The following is a 14634-nucleotide window of genomic DNA, read 5'->3' on the forward strand; positions in this document are numbered from 1 at the left end:
CAATAGAAAGCCTGGCTGGAAGCTGAGGGGGAAAGAACTTTGGAATGGATTTGGGGTGGGGGGGGAGGGATAGAAAAAGGGAGTTGGGGAAAAACAAAAAGGACTGTTCAGCAGATGGTAAAGATAAAGGACTGGCTACAATATGAACAAGCAAGGTTAGAAGTGGCATGTGTGGCCTAAGGGACAAACCTGCATGGTACATTAACATGTATGCAACAAAGCTTTGCAGGCACTTCAAAAGAAAGAAAAATGCAACTTTGGGAAGAGGCCTGTTTGAAAGGGTAGGAGACTGTGCATAATCATTTAATGTAGTGTAAGAGTCTATATCTTTGGACGCGGGTGGCACTGTGGGTTAAACCACAGAGCCTGGGGCTTGCCGATCAGAAGGTCGACGGTTCGAATCCCCGCGACGGGGTGAGCTCCCATTGCTTGGTCCCAGCTCCTGCCCACCTAGCAGTTTGAAAGCACATCAAAAGCGAAAGTGGATAAATAGGTACCGCTCAGGTGGGAAGGTAAATGGCATTTCCGTGCACTGCTCTGGTTCACCAGAAGCGGCTTAGTCATGCTGGCCACATGACCTGGAAGCTGTACGCCAGCTCCCTCGGGCAGTAAAGCGTGATGAGCGCCGCAACCCCAGAGTCGGTCACAGCTGGACCTAATGGTCAGGGGTCCCTTTATCTTTACCTTTAAGAGTCTATATGTTGCATTGCTATACTGGCTTTTTTATAAATTCAAAATCCTATTGGTGTTAATTGATCCACCTCTCTCCCTGTTCTGAAACACTCCTGTAATGGGACTTGAGGTCTTCAAATTGAAGGCATAATGTCATCTTCTGTAGCCTTTGTTTGTCATCCACAGGAAACAGTTACAACAACTTCCGGATCAATCCCAGCAGTGGACTGGTCATGCGAGGCTTACGGCCCTTGGACAGAGAACACAATTCCTCCCATGTCCTTGAAGTGGAAGCCTACAATAGTGAACAAGGAGCCATGAGGAGCTCTGTTAGGGTAATAATGCCTCTTCAAGATTCCACAAGGGGATCTGCCTTAAGGCGGCACAGGGAAATTACAATCTTCCGCTGGTTATAGTGGAGCTGGCTATAAGGGTTTTGTTAAATCAGGTTTACAGTTTGGTGAAGATCAATGGGGAATTGCAAAGTGTTTTAGAGTGCAATTTTTTTTAAAGTATCAAATGCTGAGCATATATATGCATAGGTTCCGCAGAGATGAAAATTTTGCAAACTGTTCTCCCAACAGAGAACTTTTGAGCACTTGTTCTTTGTTTAATATCTTTGCTCCTCTGAATGAATTAAGTAACAAAGTCAATGCATAAAGAATTTCTGAAAGCAGCACATGCATAACACAGTGATATCCCACAGCTTGAATCAGAAACCTTGAGGTCTGAGGCAGGGACTTAAGTGAGTTACTGTGGATCTGTGTACTCAGGCCTAGGAACCTCCCCAGATCTAGAAGAGAACAGTGCATTCATATAACCCAGGGGTGGGAAATTACCTCTCCACCCACCATGGGCCAACTTTGACTAGTGGGCAGAGCTCACCCACCTGTCCAAGGAACTGACATCTCAATGACGCCAGGTGACCCCATTTTTGCATAGTGCTTTGGAGACATGTTGGTGGAGCTCATCCTCAACACTCACAACAGCTCACCTTCACTTAAAATGCTGCAGAAGCCCTCATAATTTCCCCGTGCATCCTGTATATTCTGTTGTGGTTTCTGTGGTAGGAGAAACCTGCTAAAATGTGGGGAGTCCAAGTAAAATAGATTTTCTAATCGTTCTTGACCTTACCAAATGTCAGTGGAACTTCATTAGAATCCATTTAATGACAAATTAAATGACAAAATTAATGACAAATTTTTGACAGCCATTTATGACTCTGCTACACTCGGAATGGAATTTTGTGAGTATGGACAGTATCAGGGTTATACCTCTGTTCATAATCTCAAAGGCTTGCTGCAGACAAATGGAATGAGAGAAATCTCAAGTGTGTTGGGCAGCTTTATGCCAGCTCCCCCTGCCCTTATAATTATGCAGCATGGCTTCAGCAATTACCTTGTTGTAGCACGCACAGGATTACACTGATCCATTTTTAAGGACTTTACATTCTTCCTAATTAATTAGCTACTGCCATGTTAATATGCAAAAACACCAATTCACCTGCTGGAAATAGACATTAGGGAGGGTCTAGCTGCTGTCTTGAAAAATGGAATGGAATATAAAAGTTGGGAATTGGGAGGAACTGAGAAAAGAGGCTTGCTTAAATCAGGTCTGGTTTCTAATGATTATGGAAAAGTGAGTGTATCAAATATGGTTGAGGCAGAGTCAAAGTCAGTAAGAGAAATTGTTTTAAGGTTTGGCAAACTTTATTTTTTTTATATACATAAATGATGCGCATAATATCCAGACTGTTCTGGCAAGCAAGGTATGGAACGTCTGGTGCCTGCCAACTAACCCCGATGATAGATGATGGAGCTTTTGATCCTGAACCTCCAGCAAAAATTTATTAGAGAACAAAAATGAAAAAGTATTAATTTTTGGCAGCATTATACCATTTCCCTGATAGGGGGCCGTCAGTTGTGCTATTTCTTTCTTTTTTCTATCATTTTAATTCTTTTCATTGTCTTCTTTTGGTTACAAATAATCTGTATGTACCTACCTGCTTATGAAAAAATAAGTAAGAATTTAAAATTTTAAAAGAATGGAAAATTCTACACAGCTTGCCTCAGTTGCACTGCACCAAGATCAGATTCTTATGATATCGGCTGTCTTTCCTTTCCTCTGGGGCGACAGTACTTGCCACAGCTAGAGACAAGATATTCAGTGGCATATCACAGCAATTTGCCATGGAAAGGAATTTCCCCCTTATGGTGCCTGGGCTTTGCTTTGTTTTTATTCTTTGTTGATTACCAGGAGATATTTGCTTTGCTGATAGCTTCCTGCAGTGTACTTGCGCTCTGCTTGTTACACAGGTTGTTTCTGTTTGTTGTGAAGAGGCATGAGAGACTGGTCATATATTTCACCATGGAACTGATCTTTGGGTCCAGTAGAACTCCATAATTCTGTGCTGTGATGTCCACATCAAGACTCCTCTTCCTTATCAAGTGTCACTTCTTTTTCTCCAGAACAGATTCCGGGCAAATAAATTAACTGCACCTTAACTTTCCCCAGGTCATAGTGTACGTGGAAGACGTCAACGATGAAGTGCCAGTATTTACCCAAAGGCAATATAACCGGCTGGGACTGCGTGAGACCGCTGGGATCGGGACATCTGTTGCAGTTGTTCGGGCAACAGATCGAGACACAGGTACAGAAACAGCATGGAATAGTCATCCCCCCCCCCGGCCATTGTGACTCGCCATGATTTGTGTTTGTGGTCTCTTGCTTGTCAGTGTTGCCTTTATTCTTGGTGGAGGAGTACAATTCATAGCTGCCAAGTCTCCCGTATTCCCTGGAAAACCCCTGTTTTTCCAGCTGTTCCCAGCTGAAAAAACAGATTTTTTCGTTTTTCCCTGGTTTATTCTGGCGCGGCGGACATTTTGGAACTGGGCGGAGCATGCTCAGAAGCGACTTTTGATGCTGCTTTGCCCAGTTCCAAAATGGCTGCAGCGTGACTTCTGGTGCAGCGGCCATTTTGGAACAGGGCAGAGCAGCATCAAAAGTAGCTTCTGAGCATGCTCCGCCCAGTTCCAAAATGGCAGCAGCACTACTTCCGGTCTGCTACTTCCGGTCCAGTCCCTTATTTCTCAGGCCGGAACTTGGCAGCTATGGTACAATTGCTCCTTCTAATGCTGAACTTAAGTGCTGAATGCGACAAGTTTGTAGCCAAATGGGGACCATGCGTGTGCAATGGGGAGGTTCACATATATTCAGGGGAATCCTGAGATATGACGCAGAAGTACATACGTTATTTTTTCCTTATAAGTTGCTGTGTAAGTTTTTAAGCACCTCTCTGGATTTTTGATCTCTCATCCCAGAGCACTGTGCAATTGAATCATGGCTTCTTACATGTGCCTTGCACCTTTAACTGTGTTTCCCCCCCCTTAGGAAACGGAGGCCTTGTGAATTACAAAATCATCTCAGGTTCCGAGGGGAAGTTTGAAATCGACGAGAGCACCGGTCTCATTACCACCATCGACTACCTGGACTACGAGACGAAAACCAGCTATCTGATGAATGTTTCAGCCACAGACCAAGCACCCCCCCATAACCAAGGCTTCTGCAGTGTTTATGTCAGCCTCCTCAATGAACTGGATGAGGCCGTGCAGTTCTCAAATGCCACGTATGAAGCAGTGATCACAGAGAACATCCCCCTGGGATCTGAAGTCCTCCGAGTCCAGGCGCGCTCCATCGATAACCTGAACCAGATCACGTACAAGTTTGACCCCAATACAAATCCTCAGGCTCTGTCTTTGTTCAAAATAAATGGCATCACTGTGAGTAGTTTACAGGTGGACCTCCTTCACCTAAGATAATACTCTGGCGTTGGGAATTCATGTATTCGTGTGTGTTTTTTCCCCTGGCAGGGTGTGATCACAGTCAAAGGACAGGTAGATCGAGAGAAAGGAGATTTTTACACCCTAACTGTTGTTGCAGATGATGGTGGTCCGAAGCTTGACTCAACTGTGGTGAGCTATTTTTGCTGTAACCCTTTGGCTTTGTAGGGTAGGACAGTGTTGAGTTGGCTATTCTTTCCAAGGCTAGGTCCTCACCACCACCCAGGAAAAGTTTATTGTTTCCCCAGGAAAGCTTATACAGTCGTACCTTGGAAGTTGAACAGAATCCATTCCGGAAGTCTGTTCAACTTAGAAAATGTTTGGAAACCAAGGCACGACTTCCGATTGGCTGCAGGAAGCTCCTGCAGCCAATCAGAAGCTGCGGACGTCGTGTCAGATGTTTGTGTTCCAAAGAACGTTAGCAAACCGGAACACTCACTTCCAGCTCCGTGGCGTTCTGGAGCCAAAACATTCAACTCGCAAGGCGTCCAACTTCCGAGGTACGACTGTGTGTGTGTGTGTGTGTGTGTGTGTGTGTGTGTGTGTGTGTGTGTGTAACATTTCTGAATTGTTTTATATTGTCACTGAGCACAGCCTTGTTATCTGAGGTGTTTAAATTAACAGTTTTCAGATACAAATTTAGCACTTCTAGCGAAATGCAGGCATTTGCCGTGGCAAGCATTCCTTCCTGGCACAGATTCCCACCGTGTTTTATTTATTTATTTATTGACCTAATTTATATCCCACCCTTGGTCCTAAGCAGCCCAGAGTCACAATGTAAAAAAAAAAAAAGCAAAAGCATCCAACACTATTAAAACAAATGCAATTTAAAACATTATAAAAGCAGTTACAATGAAAGACATTCTTGCATCCAGTGATCTTGGGCTTGCCACATTTCATGTGAACATTCATTGCAACTTCCCTCCCTGGGGCAACTAAGAGCTTCTAGGGGCCAAATTCCCAGGGGGGAAAGTTGCAGGTTGGAATACATCGATATTCCTGAACAGTCCTTGGTGTTCAATTGGTTGAGAGACTTGGCAACAAAATAGTTGAGGATGCCACGTATCTTAGATGACTGAAAGATATTGGCAAAGCAACAATAGCAGAGTTTGGACATGGTTCACCTGTGTTTTCCTTTCATTGCATCTGTGCCTTGTTACATTGCATCTACAGCTGACCTTTCCCAAAGCATTGAATTCAAACCACATTGTTTAATAGGATTTAAATCTAATAACTGTTTTTCTTCTTCTTCTTTTTCTCCATCCTATTTTGTGCTTCTCTCCAACAGAAGGTAAGAGTGCTCCCCCTCCATTGTGTTTATCCTTCCTCTGTTGTTGCCTGTGACCCTTTGTTGTGGCTTTCAAGCAAGTAGCTGTTGCTATACATTGTCATGTGGGGTGCAAGTATAGGATGCAAAACAGGCAAGCTGAGGAATGCCATTTATTGGATTCTGAAGTGCATGCAAGCTTTAGAATTCCCTAGCACTTTTGAGGCAGCTAGTTCCCAGCTATGCAGGGAACCAAAGTTACCTTCACATTTCAGTTCCAGCATTCTAAATTCTTTTAAAGAAGACAGCTGTTCTACCTTGCCAGGCAGGCCTTGTTCAGTCCTCTCTAAACAAATGACTTGCTGCTCCTAAGAATGTGCACCCAGTCAGAACATAAATGCCTCACAGACTCATTTGTGACTCTTCTAGGCAACCCTTTCCCCCTAGGATTGAGACTGAAAGGGGAGTGGATGGAAGGGTCGTTTTTCTCTCAGATCTTTTCATGTCCATCCCAGCCATATTCTGGGTACACTGGAATTTAGAAACAGTAAATTGGGTTTTGTGATAGACAGTCCTCCTCAGTCCCCCAAGTTTTACTTGAAGTAGGGCTCAGCCCCCAAAGTCTTAAGTGAGACAACACAGCAATGGAATAGGAGAAGGAATAATAATAATAATAATAATAATAATAATAATAATAATAATAATAATAATAAGGCACATCTCTGAACAAAGGTTTGGGAATGTTGTGTTGGAAAAAATGGGCCGAAAGAGAGTCAACAATGGAAGGAATTGAGGTTGATTAGAGGAGACAGCAGCTGCTTGTTCTTGAAGTGGAGAAGCATGCCTCTCCTTTTGATTGATTTTTTTTGCAACAAGAATAAAAAATCACCCTAAAAGAAGTGGAGAGAGGGTCTCAGCCTCCCTCTAGAAGCAGGCCCTGCTGCCTGTCCCTGCAGCTGGAGCCTTTAACCAGGTAAATAAAGACTCATAAATAAAAGCATCTTCCTCTTTTTCTCCTCCTTTTGTGTATTGTGTGTGTGCATGCACAGTTATTTTTAGATATGACAGCATTTCCTTTAGCTAATGACAGAAAACACAGCTTGAATACTATCAGGGTGATTCTGGACTCACGACTGCAGCTGAGGCACATCCATAACAACCTGATCCCTTAACAAAAAAACAAAAAAAATGAGCTACTGATGGCAGTTCTCACAGCAAAGTGATTCTGAGAATATTTTGATGCTGTGTGAGTTGACTAATGTAACTGTGGGCTGGGATTTCCATGTATTTCTGGGCTACATGTATTGCTAAATGGGCTCGTGTGTCAACACCAGTGAGGTGTTGTGCAGAGCCTCTATAATAAATGGGAGGTTTCCACTTCCCTCTGTCAATGTGGTTGTGAAGATTAGAGGAACTCGCTATATTAGAAGTGCCTGAATGCACATGAAGCCTACGACCCAGTCCATGTTTACAGTAAGTCCTATTGAACAGAGAGGTATTTGCTTCTGAGTAAACTTGAATTAGTTCTTCCAGCCATACAGAAGTGTTAGAGCAGGCATCCCCAAACTCGGCCCTCCAGATGTTTTCGAACTACAATTCCCATCATCCCTGACCACTGGTCCTGTTAGCTAGGGATGATGGGAGTTGTAGTCCAACGAACAGCTAGAGACCCAAGTTTGGGAAACACTGACCTAGTTCTTCAGTTTAAGGCTTTTGCCTTTTAACGTAGACATTATACCTTAGCCCAGGGGGTGAGATAACTCCAGACCATGGGACCATTTAAACCCAGCAAGGGGCCAATTTCGGCCTGTGGTCCAATTTCCCCCAAACCATGCCCATCTGTCATATCTTATATAGCAGGTGAGGGACAAGTGGGGACATCGCTACCAAGAAGCTTTCAGAAGCCTTCAAGTTCTCCTGATTGTTGACTAGCAAACGAGGCTTGCTGTTAGTGTCATCAGCTGATTGGCAGTGACAGCAAGCCTGCGGCGATTTCCCTGCACAGCAGAGTTCCCCATCAGTAGTGAAGCTGATCGCAGTAAACACCTTATAGCAAACTGACTGGGATTGGCTGCGCTGCTGGGTTTCCAAAGTCTGGAGTGCAACTGATGCTTGCCCCAAGCCAGCTTGCTGGAAGTGCCAAACTACTGATTGGCACTTATAGGAAGCCAGCTGTGATTGGTTGTGTTTTGTAGTTCTCCACTGGGCATTCCATAGTGCAGCTGGTGCCTGCCACGAGTCGTAAGTGCTGAGCAGCTGATCAACACTTACAGCAAGCTGGCTGGGATCTGCATTTATGCAACCCCAAAATGGGGCTTGCTGCAAACATGAGCATCCCTTTGCAGCAGCAGCTTCAATTCAAGCTGTAAATGCAAGGGTCCTTGTGTTTGCTCTGATTATGCAGAAAGTAGGGTTATACCGCACGGACAATGACTATTGCTCAGCCGTTTCATCAACCTCAGAATGGGCTGTTTTGCTTCACCAATATTTTGGGAGTAGGGTGATTTTCTGGGGCAGGAAGAATGGTCATCATTTTGCCTTTTTTCCAGAAAGCCTATTCTAAGATGTTTTTAAAATTTGAGTAAATTCATAATGGCGGCCACCATTAAAAAAGGGATGTTACAGAGAGGATGATACTTTTCTAGAATGGGTGGGTCATTCCTCTAGCAGTTTGTTTTCTTTAAGTGCTAAGTATGCTTCCAAGGAATAGGCAATGCTTAAAGAATCTGTTAAACAATTTGGAGAAATAAAATTGTGTGGATCAATTTCACGAAATCATTTCTCCTCACATTATAAGGTCAATCTAATGAATTTTTGGCTAAATCACTGTTTCTCCCCAGCTCTAGCACAGGTGTCTGTGAGAGACAGACAGACAGACAGACAGAGCTCTTATTCATATCTACATTCTCCATTGGACAGGTTACAATCACCATATTGGATGAGAATGACAACAGCCCACAGTTTGACATTACTTCCGACTCATCTGTGAGCGTAGCAGAGGACAGTTCTGTTGGACGTCGAATTGCTCTGGTTTTGGCCAGGGACCCTGATGCAGGAAGCAACGGGCAGGTAGCAATGATTGTGTAGCTTCAAAATGCACAGTTACTGTGGAGTTAGCAAAAGGGTGTTGAGATGTGTTGGGTCGGTCACGTTTTGCTTATTATAATTTGGTGCTTTAGGGATAGGATCAAAATTAAGGAAAACCTAGTTTCTGTGTAAGAACTTTGAAGGTGAATGGTGGATATTTGCATAGTGAGTTAGCAATATACAGAAGCTATAATTGGTGAACCCTGGTTTTTTGCCCTTATCGTGATGGCAAATTGGTTTCATTGTTATTGCATACTTCCTGCTTTGGATTAAACTCGTGATCCTTTCCAAGTAGATATATGTGCCCTACGCATGATTCAGAAACAGCTATGTAGGAAGCCTCATAGACTGATGAAGAACACCAGGCTGCTCATCAAAGCTTCTGTTGTCTTACATAGGGCATCATCAGAGTGCAGAGATCTGTTGGGTTCCACAAATAACAGCTCTGAAACAGCTGCATCCTTCATGGCCTTGTAATCAATAAACTTGATTTTAAAGGGGAAGCTGACATTTTTTTAAAAAAAAAATCTACAGTCTAGTTTCTGGCTGGCATTGGAGTGCAAGGTTGTTCTCTGAAGGAGAAATATTGTAGATTGAATCACACAGCCATATGTGACATCGAAGCACAAGTATAAAGCACTGTCGCTTGTGTGTGCGCGTGCGTGCGTGCATTCTCCCCCAAACACACACACACATTATCGACTCCCTTTGCCTTTAGTTGAGAAATGCTATCCAGGTGAAATGCATAAGGAACTTTTACTGGGAGTGAGAGGGGACACACCATTTTGCTATTCTCTTGGGCTGCTCTTATCCACTGAAAGACTGAGCAGGTGCAGCTGATTTCGGGATTTTTGTTGAGGTCCGATGGGATTAGCAGGGATGATAGGCCTGCCACTGCTAGCGCCTGGGTGGGCCAGGGGGCACCTGACAAAATGTGTAAGGATTTTGTCAGAGACCTTTTTTCTGCACTGTCCTTTCTTGGTGATGGAAAGCTCTGGTGCAACCATTGAGACAGGTGAAATGGCAACTTTATCCTACCAACAACCCAGTAAGTCTCTCTATAGCAGGTATCCCCAAACTCGGCCCTCCAGATGTTTTGGGATTACAACTCCCATCATCCCTAGCTAACAGGACCAGTGGTCAGGGCTGATGGGAACTGTAGTCCCAAAACATCTGGAGGGCCGAGTTTGGGGGTGCCTGCTCTATAGGCACTGTTTCTCCTTCAGGGCTAATTCACATATTACCATCAGGAAGGGACTATACAGAAGCAAACTTCTACTGCTGCCGTTGCCAGTCGTCCTGACTGCTATCAGGAGGCAACAGTAAAGTCTTCTGGCCTCAACAGAGTCCACCTCCAATCTGTGAGTCCCACCTCACATCATGGGAGCCCTTTGCCCTTCTGCTTCCCTCAGTTCTTTGAACTGGCTCCTGTAAGGCCCTGATCTTCAGTGGTGGCGTTTCCCTGCCTGCAAGGTGAAATCACTAGCACTAAATATAACTTGGACTCTTAAGATGCAATGGATGGAGCAGATGGCTTTGAAAGGTGTTAGGGGGAAAACAATATCATAAACAAGTTCCTTTGGTGCCGAGAGGCTGCTTGACAGCTGACAGATGGGACAATGGACCTGAAAAAAACAGATGGCAGCGTTCTCACCACCACAATGTACTAAAAGGAAGTCCTCTCTGTATGGAACAGGAAGCACTCTGTGTTTAAGGCGTGGTGTGTTTTTTCTTTAATTTGCTGCCTGAAATGATCCGCTGTTATGAATTTCACAAGCAGTTTCAGTCTGAAAAGGTGCTTTCGTATGCATCATTTTGAATTTATAGATCTACTGTTCTCCTATGGAATTCACAAGATCCCCTAAACCTCCCAGCCATCATTGTGATTATTATTATTTATTTATTTTGTATATATGAATTATCTTTTTACAGGTGACTTTTTCTATAGTATCAGGAAACATAGGCAGGGCATTTGAAATCCGCACAACCAACAACACCTATGGAGAAGTGTTTGTGGCCAGACCATTGGACCGGGAAATGATTGAACACTACACTTTAAAGGTAATTTAGTGATGCCCACAATCCAAGTTGCTTGCTGCACAATCACACCATTTGCCAGATCCAGGCAAGCAGCTATATATACCAAATGTGATTAGCCAACTTATTGTTGTCTAGACTCTGTAATCGCAGCATCTGCATGTTTACAGTATGGCCAATTATTTCACTTACTGCCTTGATAACACCTGTATAAGAAAATAATAATAATGCATCCCTTGTATTTTGAACTACAAATGTGCTCGGAACAATATATTTTACATTATTTGAATATATTAAAAATTGTTCTGAGACACAGATTGGAATTCATTGCCAAAGTAATTGGTTTAGTAAGACTGTAACTCCTTGCAGTTGTTTGCCTCAGAGCTGAACTTCACAGTGGCAGTTCCAAAGAGCAATCGCATAGCCTCCAGCTCCAACTTTCCTGTTTTGTTTTGTTTTTTACACACACACAAAAATGCCACTTTGTCCAACTTTTCTTCCAAAGTGGAATTTTATGTACACAACTATCCTGCTTGGGACAGCAACTTTCCCAAGGCCACACAATCTGCTGTAGTTTTAAGTAGTGTGAAGCTATGTTACCATGGGGCATCTCTTAAACTTGCCACCAGAGGAAGAGGTGGATCAGCCTACCACAATAGAATCATAGAGTTGGAAGAGACCACAAGGGCCATCCAGTCCAACCCCCTGCCAAGCAGGAAACACCATCAAAGCATTCCTGACAGATGGCTGTCAAGCCTCCACTTAAAGACCTCCAAAGAAGGAGACTCCACCACACTCCTTGGCAGCAAGTTCCACTGCCGAACAGCTCATACATTCTTCTGTTCAAAATGATTCTCTAGTAATACTAATTGTCAAACCTGGCTGTATCCATCACCATCAGACCACACTTAAGATTGTTCACTGCAATTACTTCTGCTGCTCTGTTTACTCATCTTACGTCAAAGTAGAGCTATTTGACAGTCTCTTGTGTTGCATTGTTCTGTGCATGGTGCTACTAGGCATGCTAAGGACTCATAGATCTCATACACAACTGAATATTTGGAGAGGAAGCCCCTCAGGAGCAACAGATGGATGGGGGAATGTAGCTCAGGGCTAGGGGAACTTGTTTGTGAGTCAAGGCCCCACCCCCGCTTGGAGATAAAATAATACATATGGACACACGTATTTAGGTTAATGGGCTAAAAAAGGCCACAACTTGGTTACAGAATGTGAGTGGTATTGGCTTAGGCATTGGATCGGACAGACTATACTTGACTCCTGCCCGCTGTGCCAGGAGTCACACAAGGGTTAACAACCAGTAGGGGGAGGCTTGTTGATGCAAATCAACTGGAAGCTTTCCCCTAGAGTCACCAGGGGGTCGAGCCATGGCCCTAGCCACCACTAAGGCATCGGGCAGGAAACACGATCGCCGGATTCCTTTAACGGAATACCCTTCAAGGGGAGCGGTAGATGATGGCCACAACCTCCCCTCCGACACACAACGCATTTTTCAATGCCTAACCTCCAAACCTTACAAAGTTGTGATGATTTGCTACGAAGTAGGCAAAAAACCAATTGGCTGGTGCCAATCTGTCAAGTGGAAAAAAAATCCTACCAGGCCCCCTGGACAACCAAGGCGATCAACCGAAGTCCACACCAAGGTCAAGAAACGAAGGCAAAGCCTAAGGGAGGGAGGAACAAGAAGGAAGAGTGCATGTTCCCGTGGTCATTCAAATACAGCTAAGGCATGCCCCCACCCAGGCGTATAGGCTGGCCGGTGGGCGTGATGCGGGCACAGGACTCAGTGACGCAGGGGGCTGACTAAGCCCCCTGTGAGCGCGGGAAGCAGTTCCCGCTCACAACACCTCCACCTCCCCTCCGTGAAGAGGAGAGGAGAGGAGAGGCCTTCTGCAAGGAACAGGGAACTGTATGTCTGGTAGAGCTGAGTCAGAAATTAGTATATGAGCCAAATTAACAGACGTCCATGTCTGAGGGCTCCTGGTCAAGAGATAATGGAGCATTCCATGAAAAATACAAACAGCTCTTGCATATTATATGCATTATTTATACAAATAAACTAATGCACATACATACTCCAGGTTCCATAAAGTAACCAGTAGGTAAATATGTGATGGGGTGTGTGGGAGAGATTGGCTTAGCTCATGCCAGAGCTTCATGGCTATGGGATGTTTACGTATTTAGGCCATTCTCATTTCAGTTAAGTAACAGGCTTGACCAAGGCTATGAGCTTTTCTCCTGATTAGAACCTTTGTGCTACATTCCAGATTCAAGCATCTGACAGAGGTGTCCCACCTCGCAGGAAAGAACACACCTTAAGAGTGAATATACTGGATGTTAACGATAATCCACCAGTTATTGCAAATCCATATGGTTACAACGTTAGTGTTAATGAGGTAAGCTTCTCTGCTTGCTGGCTTTCTGTGAAGAGAGTTATTTGTGCAAAAGGAAGATCTGGTTCTAACCCCAACAGCCCCTCATATTCTGCAACATATATAGACACTTACTTGAGAATCTTGTTTGACAATGTCCTTCTGGGTTTAGGCAGCAGAGCCCTGCTCATTGTGCCATCCAGATTAAATTAATAGATATAAAATTTTGGCCCCTGTGTCCAACGTGTAGCTTCTCTATCAGGTTGAGGGAACTTTTGATTTGGTGAACTGGCCAATCCTCTCGAATTGCTTGTGAGTCCCACGTTGAACAACAAGAGCTCCAATAAGAAACCAGTTCTAGTCTATCTGTTGCCGTAGGAAGATGATGTAATAATAATAATAATAATAATTTATTATTTATACCCCACCCATCTGGGAGTCTTTGCCTAATCCCAAATCCAAATTTTATGACACAGTTCCATTTTTAGAGAAGTATGTATAGATATAGATATGCCAGACTAATATTCATTTCTTTTTGTGCTCACAGAACGTGGGTGGAGGTACTGCTGTGGCTCAGGTGCGAGCAACTGACAGGGATAGTGGCCTCAACAGTGTCCTCTCCTACTACATCACTCGAGGGAATGAGGAACTGACCTTTCGCATGGACAGAGTGACCGGAGAGATCGCCACCCGCCCTTCCCCTCCAGACCGTGAGAGGCAGCAGTTCTACCAGCTGGTAGTCACTGTGGAGGACGAAGGCAACCCAGCCCTCTCGGTATGTGGTGGTGATGATGCGATGCCACATTTTGCAATTGGCAGTGATCTTGAGTAATATTGAATACACTTATTGTGGGATAAAGGTCCCACGAAAAACTGAGCAGGGTGGATTTGCCTAGTTCCATCTAGTTCTGAAATTGGAAGATTATTTTGAAAATGCTGTGTTTTCAGATTCAGTACATGGTCCATATTTAACATTAAGGTCACGCAAACACACGTTATAATTTTAGTGATCCGTCCAGTTATTACAGAGAGTGTATACATTCATGATATCCAGATTGTGTTGCCTCTTAGAACTCGGAGGTAAAGCAGAACAAGTTCTCACACATTTATAAATATGCTGGTCAGTTAAATACTGCTTTTATATAGGCACAGTGGTGGAACCTGTTTAAAGTAACTGGAAAGGATTTACACCATACAGCCTAGGGCTTGCCGATCAGAAGGTCGGCGGTTCAAATCCCCGCGATGGCGTGAGCTCCTGTTGTTTGGTCCCTGCTCCTGCCAACCTAGGAATTCGAAAGCACGTCAAAGTGCAAGTAGATAAATAGGAAGCTGTACACCGGCT

At 44.1% G+C, this 14634-nt stretch overlaps 1 protein-coding gene across 1 annotated transcript in view; it reads left to right on the top strand.

Annotated features, from left to right (window-relative positions):
* The window catches only part of CDH23 (cadherin related 23), a 398194-nt gene that overhangs the window by 310098 nt on the left and 73462 nt on the right, over positions 1–14634 (top strand). Inside the window, exons 29-37 of the mRNA XM_060274909.1 lie at positions 859–1007; positions 3187–3322; positions 4063–4451; positions 4542–4643; positions 5800–5802; positions 8698–8847; positions 10798–10926; positions 13188–13316; positions 13840–14067. Coding sequence (XP_060130892.1) covers positions 859–1007; positions 3187–3322; positions 4063–4451; positions 4542–4643; positions 5800–5802; positions 8698–8847; positions 10798–10926; positions 13188–13316; positions 13840–14067 — 1415 coding nt within the window. The remainder of the gene's footprint in view (positions 1–858; positions 1008–3186; positions 3323–4062; positions 4452–4541; positions 4644–5799; positions 5803–8697; positions 8848–10797; positions 10927–13187; positions 13317–13839; positions 14068–14634) is intronic.

Source organism: Zootoca vivipara, chromosome 5 (genome assembly GCF_963506605.1).
Source record: "Zootoca vivipara chromosome 5, rZooViv1.1, whole genome shotgun sequence".
NCBI lineage: Eukaryota > Metazoa > Chordata > Lepidosauria > Squamata > Lacertidae > Zootoca > Zootoca vivipara.